The sequence below is a fragment of the Hetaerina americana genome, unplaced genomic scaffold (assembly GCF_022747635.1).
Source record: "Hetaerina americana unplaced genomic scaffold, ioHetAmer1.1.p SCAF_8, whole genome shotgun sequence".
Classification (NCBI taxonomy): Eukaryota; Metazoa; Arthropoda; class Insecta; order Odonata; family Calopterygidae; genus Hetaerina; species Hetaerina americana.
Window position 1 is genome coordinate 2771713 of NW_027287427.1, and position 9760 is coordinate 2781472.

Below are 9760 nucleotides of genomic sequence, written 5' to 3' on the forward strand. Positions count from 1 at the left end.
CAAGAGTACAGTGGAACCTTGCTTAATGAACATAATAATTCATATTGGAACCTTCCTGGTAGCAAATTAATAGAAAATATGATAATTCATACTATTCCAAAAAAATGAATTGTGTACAAGCTAATTCCAAGTACATTATAGCTGCATTGTTCAGGATAAGAAATCATTTTCATCTTTCCTTCTATCACAGAATGAACCAACCTGGAATGCGAATTCATTTTGTAGAATACAAAATATATCAAACAAATTAGATTATTATTTATGATATGTACATTCTCAACTATTTTTACCAGAAAGTTGTATAGGGACATCTGTTGTTAACAAAGCTTAAAAATTTTTTGAAAATGAGACACAATATCATCATTAAATAAATGTGTAGCACGTATAGCCACTGCCTCATTAAGGTGATGCTTCTCATTGTACAATGCAGCAGTTTCCCATGCTTTTCCACTATTTGCACATCACATTTAGCCTGAACTAGAGACTTGAGAATAGCCTCTTCTGTGCTTAACACTTAGAGAATACATAAGCATTTCCTAGGCATTCTTGTCACTCCAATTGAAACATTTCTCAGTCTCCTTAATCTTATCTTTGTTCTTCAGGATAGTGTGAATTAGTACTGTCAACTGATTTCATGTGCATGGTAGATCAGTCACACTCACAACTCTTTCCTGGGTTTCCATGCTTTTACTTTCATTTCTACTAGTATTATTACTCTTTAATGGCTGCCTTCTTACAGCTTATTATACATTGACATCTGTGCAACGAATATTGCTCTATGCACAAAAAATATCACAAATAATAAGTCTGAATACAAATTTCGGAATATGTGTGAACACTAGCAACAATGAGATACAAGTGGAATGAGTGCTTAACTCAAACTGAAACAGTAGATGTGCCATCATTCTGAGAATTCCCCTCTCTTCTTCACTCGTCATGCAAAATGCCACTCATTCAGAGAGTCACATGTTAAAAATATATCTTGAGTGTAATGTGAATTACTTGGTATGTGATGTGCTCATTAAGGGAGGTTCCACTGTATAAGAAAATGCTATTCTTAGGTTATTCTAGGTTAACAGTTTTCTACATAAGCATATTCGAAATAATTATCACCACTGACTTAGCCTGATAACAATATTATCTGAGAGATGAAAAAAATCACTAAATTCATGTCATATATTTGTTAAAAATAACTTAGGAGTCATTTCTCAGCACTTCAAGGCAAAGTTGTGCTGGCAGGTGAAAATAAGAACTTGACTTTGACAGGACTAAAGTGGATAGCATAGGAAGACTCATGAGGTAGCATCTTAAAGAACGATTTTGATATGATTTCCTGATAAAGATTTGCATTCAAATGATTTTTACAATTAGGTCACTCCTCAAAACAATTTTGTTTCAGGCAAATCATCATAAAGTGCAATAACCAGTGCATAACAAATTTTCATTCCTCTTGGGGAATTAAACAAGCTACTTATCATCAACCCATTCTTTTTGTTTTTCAATGTCATCTCTTGTTCATGAGGAGATAATTAAAATAGGGGTCTTCATGCATCACCAGTGCCAAACAGAGTGAATGACTGCTTGTGAGTCATTACCAGTGTTGAAGTTTGCCATGATGATCAATTAGTACATACAAGTGTTAAAATACCAATGAAGTCACCAAATCTATCAATATACACATTATGATCACAATAACAATGAATGTATACCTCTTTAGCTGCTAAAATTTACAATGGAGGACTTATTGAAACAATCATGTAAGAATGAAGGAATCACATGATCATTGAGAACAAGATTTCAAAAGCTGAAAAAAAATCAGTCTCATTCACTGCAGAAATATCTGAATAAAAAAAATGGTAAAACTGTCAAGTTCACTTGTCACTGCTAAAGGAAAAAAGAGCATCTCTCAAAAAAATATAACCACCAATGTTATTCCTCTTCATAAAATATTTTGAGCATGAAATTATGATTTTTTGATGAATAATTAATGGAAAACTCACAACAGTCTCTTATCTACAAGCTGTTATCATGGGCATATAGATCATGATCATATTTCTTACAAAGTCAGGGCAAAAGCTCACTAAACATTATACAGGATATCCACTGAAATATTCCTTCAAATTAGGAATTGATTTTGGTATCCATCTTTCTTTAGTAGATTTAAGTGGGGTTTCTGACCTGAGGGCACGGGTTTGATTCTTGGGCAACTCAGAGAGCCTGAGCTCAGCTTCACCTGAGCAGTGTAATATTTTGAGTACCAGATCACCCTAGTAAACCACAGGTGGCACAAGGAAAGGAACACTGGTTCCCCTACTCAGATGTATGAATTTCAAATGCCGTTGGGCTTAGTATTGGGTGAACTCTACTATCACCTACCAAACTGACCGGTTGATAAATGCGGTTTGGTCGTCATTTACTTATTGTTGCTAACAGTTCCAATTTCAGTGGATCCACCATAACATGTCAACATCCACTACCTGTTATTTCATTTCTTTTGTTTTGTTGTATAGTTTCTTCTTCTGTTCTTAATAGAGGATGTTATATTGCGCTCTAGCTGGGGGTACTCCTGGCTTGGGCGTGAGCAGGAAGTGGAAAGAGGCAACATGCCTGTACGTTCTGGTGGATGTCACTCTGCTTGAGAATAAACCCATTCAAAGGGCACACCATGGTGGCAGTGGATATCTAAGTACACCTATGCCAAGGTTTTCAAAAAGTTTTCGTTTATAGCATTTTGTCTCATCACGTCAATCAATGCCCATGCCTGGTCTTGGTCTTGAAAACAGCCAGTGATGTGGCCGTCAATATGAGAAAGTTACTTAAATAGTAGTCCTTCACTTTGATGGATGCCTATTTGTCATGATCCTAAGGATGCAAAAAAGTAATGATCTCACTGCGTTCATATAGTGAGGAGAAGGAAGGGAAATTTTTGAGTCATTCTATCTCACTGATGATGAAAAAATATATAATGGTGTTTTTGACATTTGAGTAGTACCACATCCCACTTATCAGCATAACCTATCAGAGGTACTTTGTTCTTTAATAGATGACCAGAAAAGTGGTGTGCTTATACCTCAATTACCATATAACTGAATGAGGAATTTAGTACCCATTCTACTGCCCAACATTGAGCAAAAATGATTGTCTATAAAAATCATCTTAGTTTGCCATGTCCTTTCAATACTAATGTAGACAGTTTAGTAAAAGACAAGTTGATCAGTGGAATTTATGAGAAAAATCTTCAGGAAAAGTTGTTGGGCATGTTTGAGGTAGATTGGAAGCAAGTCTGTGTGGAGACTGAATGTTGTCATTTTGAAATTACCACCAAAATATTACAAGTGATTTGATGCTGACAAGCCTAATAGTCATCTATTAAATAAGGCTGTAATGTTGGGCACAAGAAAAAAATCAAAAGAGACAAAGTATTGCAAAATTTTTCAAGAAAGTTTTGCAGGTATGATTGCAGATGTGTGTGTTCGTGCTTGTGAGAAACAGTGTTCTTGAAATAATAAAAGTGATTTTCTGGTCACTCCTCTGCGTGCGTGGTCCATCCATGCTGGGCAGATATTTTGCCGATGTTGCAGCCATCATGACACTTAAGTAAAGATGTTCAAAATTTGTTGGTCTTATGTACATCAGCCATTGGAATCGGGTGAGCTGTGAATGGTTGATTTTCTTTTTTCCTTGAACATGTGTTTCTAATCACTGGAGAGCATGTAGCTGTTTTTGCTGTTGAAATTCCTGGGGTTCTAGCTGAATTCGATTCCCTTATGGTCCTATGGCACAATCCACAAGAAATAATGGGTTCCTTTGATGACTTCAATTAGCCCTCTTCAAAATAGATGTTATGTGAAGGTCCCATCCAGTTGTATCCCACAACAGTGAAGAGGCACAGTTGTTTCTTCTTTGTGGCCCTTCGGTGTTCTTGCAGGTAATCTCGAGGTCTGCCCAGCATAGCTGCTTCCACAGCTGTATGTAACTTTGTAGAAATTGCTTTAAACTTACACTGAAACACAATGCTTCTCTTTGCACAGAGAAAGTTAGTGGGCTTCATGACTCAGCTAAATATTGTCATTAAACTGTGCATGGCTAGTGCAGTGGTGTGGTGATCTTTCTTAATTTGCCCAGCGCCCAGAATAGAGGATTGGATTATGGTGAAAGTGGAACATTTCTCTCTACCCTCTTCCATTTGTGGGTTCACGGTCCTTCTTAGGGCCATACCTATTTTCCTTTCTTCATTACATACAGTATTGTGGATCACATCAGGATGGGAGCTATTTCCTTGCAATGTTTTCTGAAGGTGCCATTTCTCCTTTTCCAAAAAAGGGATGTCAGAAATCGTGACAGCTTGGCTGAGGCAGAGAGCCAGACCAGATTGGAAGGATGAAGTGCCTAAGCTGAAGCCAAACGTTCTTTCAAGTTAGGAAACAAGTGGTAATGGTGGGGTGCCAAGTCTGAATTATAGAGGAGGGGGGGGGGCGGTGCTGTCCCATCCAGGCTGTTGTAGCAGGAGTACAAAGGTTCTTTGGGTCACGTGCGGGGCAAGCGCTGGTGAGGAGAAGACCCTTGCTTAACATTCCTCTTCTCTGATTTTGAATTCCCTGTCTGAGTCGTCCAAGTGTCTCACAATACCTGTCAGCATTCAACCCTTTTGTCCCAAAACCCATTAAGTTGAACAGCAATGCCCTCTTAAGATCTCACATCACAGTTGCCATGATTTTGCCTGCAGACTGTTAGTTTGAATTTGCATGGGTGCTGGCACGCACGTGACCTTGCTGTTAGGTAGGTAGAATACACAGGTAGAATACCCAGGCTTTGTCAGATGTAACAAGAGGCAAGGACGAGCAACAGCAATCATAATATGTAAACTGGCCATCATGAAAATTTTACAAAAGTGGAGTGGAGGCTTCGAGGCTACAAGAGTGGAGGCTTCGAGATAAGTGGAATGGACTTGCAGCTTGACCTCTTCTGCCTCCTTGACCATCCAATCTGATATATAGATGAGAGAGAAGGGGTTTTGGGGGTTGTAAAGGGGGGCAGGGCCTGGAGTGTGCCTTGCATAGGATGGAAAGGAGACAGCTCCATATGTCGCTTAACCACCTCACGCTCAGAACAGTGTCTTTGAAATGGACTGTGTTTTCATTCTAAAATACTGTGAAACCTTAAAATAAAAAATACCACTTACATGTACATCTCCACATGAAGGAATTTAGGTAGTTCTACATCAGATGTAATAAACCCTGAACATTGAAAACTTAATCTTAGGTATTTTAATTTTAATTGAACGATGTCATAATTGCTAGTGATTTTGAGCTCAAAATGACAGAGTCACTGGAATTAGGAGGCATTGAAGGTGTAAAATTGACCAAAACTTAGGCCACCTTATATTTCGATTGTTCACAGGTACTGTCATTTCTTTGAGCAAATATCTCAGAAAACAAACAACTCTGGTGACTCACGCTCTTCCAGCAATGGAGGTCCACTCGGCAACGGGATGTTGTAGCCTTCTTCTCCAAATATGCCCAGAGGCTCTTGTCTGGGCACCCTTATAAACAGGGCATGCTCTACAGCTGCTACCACTTGCCACAAAAGCTACAAAAATATTACAGAAATTAAGAAAATGAGTGTAGCTACATATTTATTCTCATATTATAGAAAAAGGTATCCAAAAAAATAAACATGATCCACCAATGACCAATTGCAGTATAATTTTTGGGATCAATGATATAGAAAATTTTAGAGTTTAATCCATGAACCTAATATGAAAATTCACTGACAATTTAATAGTCTTGACAGTTAAAAAAATTAGATAAAAAGAAACAAGAGATAATTAACGAAATGAGGAATTACAATGTACCATCAGTGAAAAGAATTCAAATAGAATAGTCATGGAATTCAAAAAGGTAAATGCAAAATACATCATACCTCTCATGTTCCTGCTCCAAGGACTCTACAAATAGCTTGTGTGTGTATATGTGCATGTACCCATATCCCTGAGTCAGTGAGTGAGTCATTTTTGGTTTATCATATTCGCGGTTGAGCTCATGCTCGAGGTGGTGCTTGAACCTTAGACCTCTGGTTCAGCAGTCAGATTATTATATATTACCCATCCAGTCCACTGGTTCTAAATCTAAAAATTCATATTTAGAGGTTCATCTTAAGAGTACATATTTATTCTGAAACATGAATTAATTCATTGCTTTTTCATATATAAAATACAAAATTTTCAATAAGCATGGAAATTTTCATGTAAAGAAACATGTTCTGTAGATGCCTAAGGATTAAGGAGTGAAATGTTTTGTAAATATTTCCACCTGCTAATCAACCCAATGTTTAAAAATGCACACTTCATACTAACCATTCTGCTGCACCATACCATTGGTATTTCCCAATCATGGCTCCAAAGTGAGCAATTATGAAATTCATTCGTATGACCTTACATTTATGCCTTCAGTTATCTGCCTATTCAGTCTAGAAGACAACTTTACTCACCTGTTGCCTATTTGCTCACACATTTATCACATGGGAAAAACTGAGATTGAATGAAATTTGAAGATTCGATGGGTCCTGCTAAAAACTGAAGATGTCTTTTTGAAAATCAAAGTCAATCCCCATGAAAGAAAACAGGTATATTTTGAAAATATTGGAATCCTCCATGGTGCATACCATGCCAGTTTTGAAATGTCAATTTTATTAAGCTTGGGGTAAATACCTGTTAACCGGTTGAATGGTGTTGAGGTAAAGAGAAAATGAAAACCTTCAAATTGTGGCCCCTGATGGATGACCTATATGTGTGTAACAGAGAATTACTGATTTGGCATGATAGCACTGGTATTGATCTGATACTGCCTTACACAACTGAGTGCACACTAGACCACTGGAAGATATAAATTAAGGGAACTCAGTTTCCCTTCGTCTGCATGTATTCTGATTGATGAAATACCTATGTCAATCTCAGTTTTGGGGAAGATAATTGCAAAAGTTAACTCAGCCAAATTGAACGCAATCTAGTTCTACTTGAGTAAAGCTAAAATTCAAATTCAAATGGAATTAATTCTAGTTAAATCAGAGTTAACCCTTGGGTTTATCCTCAAGTTGCTATTAAACAAATCTTTATTTTCCCAAAAAAATCAAGCCAAAAAAGGTGTCAATTTCTCAAAGAAAAATTTAATAAATTTTTGAGACTGATTATGAATTGAATTTCTCTAAATATTTAGAGAGTCTTGTGGGAAGTCTTCTTGTTACCTCTCTCCTTTTATCTTGAATTGGTGCTGGATGAATTTACTTTTTAAATACCACATTTAACAATAAGTTTTTCCCATATAAATAAATGTTTTATGCTAAAAAGTCAAAGGAAAGACAATTACTGTTGACGGCTAGAGCTATTCAAAACATTAACTTTTAAGCTCAATGTTCGATGGATAAGTACACAAGTCCACTCAAAATCATATACTCCTCACTTTAAATTCAGTATGAATTAGTTTTTCTTCTTAACAGGCCTTAGTGTATTACCATGGTATATCCCATATATGCATGCATTTGCACATAATGTAAATGTTCAATACATAACAATGATTTAGGCAATTTAAAAGATTGAAAACCAAGAAATATACTCTTTTCTTATCAGAAAAGTTAATAACAGAGCCTACACAACAGGCATTCTAATTCGTTTTATAAATTTTAAAGCAACCCATTTATTTCATCAAGAACTATGTTTGAAATCTCACCACCATATTACTTTTTTATAATTTTAAGAATAATTACAACAAGCTGTTTAGAAATTGAATTGGTACGTAGGGTCCCAAGAAAATATCATTATGGGGGAATTAATACAGGATAAAAAAAATTCATTTACATTTTGGGATGACATTTAATTTTGCCATGGCAATTGGCATGCTTAGCATTAAACCATTGCAAAAATTTGAAACTAAGACTCATTTATTCAGTCTCCTTGTGGAGGTCATGAACGATGACCTCCAGTAGGAGACAGAGACAAAGGCATAGCAGAATTACATTCATTATACATCAGGATGATGGGATTTCACCATTCTATGCAGAAGCATTAAGTTTCAGGGCTCCATCCACATATGGTATAAAATGCTTAATCTCTGTGGTTTATGAACTCAGTTCAAAAAGCATCAAAAAACTGATCTAAGGATATGGGTTCATTCATTGCACACAGCCAACATTTTCCAAGTTATGATTATTATTTGTGGATTTCTTTCCACATGTAAATCAAGTTCTCTCTCGAATTCAATTAAAGAGAGCTGCTGCCTCATTGGATGTTCTATTTTCAGAAATTCTTTTGACTCTAAGTGAGCAAAGTTGAGATAAATAATATTCATGGAAAAAAGTCCCTAAGCTTTTTATTATAGTGAGGATTGGATTAGAAGTGAAATAAGTCAAGTTCATTAACGTGACTCACCAAGAATGCAGCGATTACTGACTGCTGCTGCATATCTGTCTCCTGGGCAATCCTAGGCCCACAAACCTAAGGAAGAGTAAAAGTACAGATTAGCTAAAGCATATGAGGCCTGTCAATAAAAGAAACCGACTTTAGATTTTACCATGCACTGTGGTGAAGCTCAGCTTGCAGCTGAATGTGCATACTTGAATATTTTAACCACCTTTGAGTGAGCCAGTCACTGTCTGTTAGCCACCAAGTGAGGTGCTGGCATATGTGGCCATTGATTTTTGATTTCTCTCTCAAGGTGACTGAGCCAGTTGAGCAAAGGCACTGCATCAAATTTTGTCAAAAGCTCGGTAATTCTCAAGGGGAAACAATTTGTGAGATTCAGCAGGTGTTTGGAGACAATACTTTTATGCTATAGCTATAACATTAATTAAGGAATGATACAACTGATTCAAATGTGGTCACACATTAATGAAGAGTGACCAGCATTCTGGGAGGCCAATAAACTGCTTGCCTTACAGCCATTATGGAGAGAATGGAAAATCAGGGTAATGGGAAATTGTTGTTTGACCATACGAGAGATTGCCAGAAAGGTTGGGACACTTGAATATTCCACTCATTCAACTTTGTATGAAGATTTAAACATGTGCAAAGTGGTTGTGAAATTAGGGTCCAAACTGCTGTCAGCATTGCAGAAAGAACTCCATCTTTAGGTTGCACAGGACCTGCTGGACACCTCCAACACTGATCCTGAGTTTCTGAATCCCATGATAACTAACTACAGATTAGAGTGTATGTATGGGTACAGATGTGAAACAAAAGTACAACCATCACCATGGAAGCATTGTGATGACTGTGCTGCTCAGTCCCAAAGGCTGAAAAAAATCAGGGTGAGGCAAGTGTGCTCTTTGATATCCATGGAAGTGTGCACCATGAATATGCACCAGAAGGACAAACACTATAGGAATCGTTAATGGGAAAACGAAAGGAAACCATGGATCATGGATGAGATGATTGCAACGATAGATGGGAATACAAAATGGAAGAATGTAAACACATTACTAGGCAGAAGGAAGTAAAAAGAGTTAAATAACAAATGGAGATGGGCAACATATAAAGTAAAGGAAGCATGGTGGAAGACGCAGTGCGAGTATATGGAAAGTTTGCAGAAGAAAGGGTGAAATTGGTGTGCCTCACGGCAACGTTAAATCATTATCTGGAAGTAAGAAGGGAAGATCAACGATAGCAGTTAGAGATAAGGCGGGCAAGGTAATAGTTGACGCAGGAGAGATCCAAAGGAGATGGAAGGAATACTTATATAGAAGAACTGTATAGTAAAGAGCTTAGACC

General features: G+C 37.1%; 1 protein-coding gene across 1 annotated transcript in view; it reads right to left on the minus strand.

Annotated features, from left to right (window-relative positions):
• The window catches only part of LOC139697921 (uncharacterized), a 28012-nt gene extending 19077 nt beyond the window's left edge, over positions 1–8935 (minus strand). Inside the window, exons 1-3 of the mRNA XM_071596781.1 lie at positions 8930–8935; positions 8423–8488; positions 5457–5589 (exon numbers count right to left, since the gene is read on the minus strand). Of these exons, the coding sequence (XP_071452882.1) occupies positions 5457–5589; positions 8423–8488; positions 8930–8935 (205 nt within the window). The remainder of the gene's footprint in view (positions 1–5456; positions 5590–8422; positions 8489–8929) is intronic.
• Between the last annotated feature and the right edge of the window lie 825 nt (positions 8936–9760).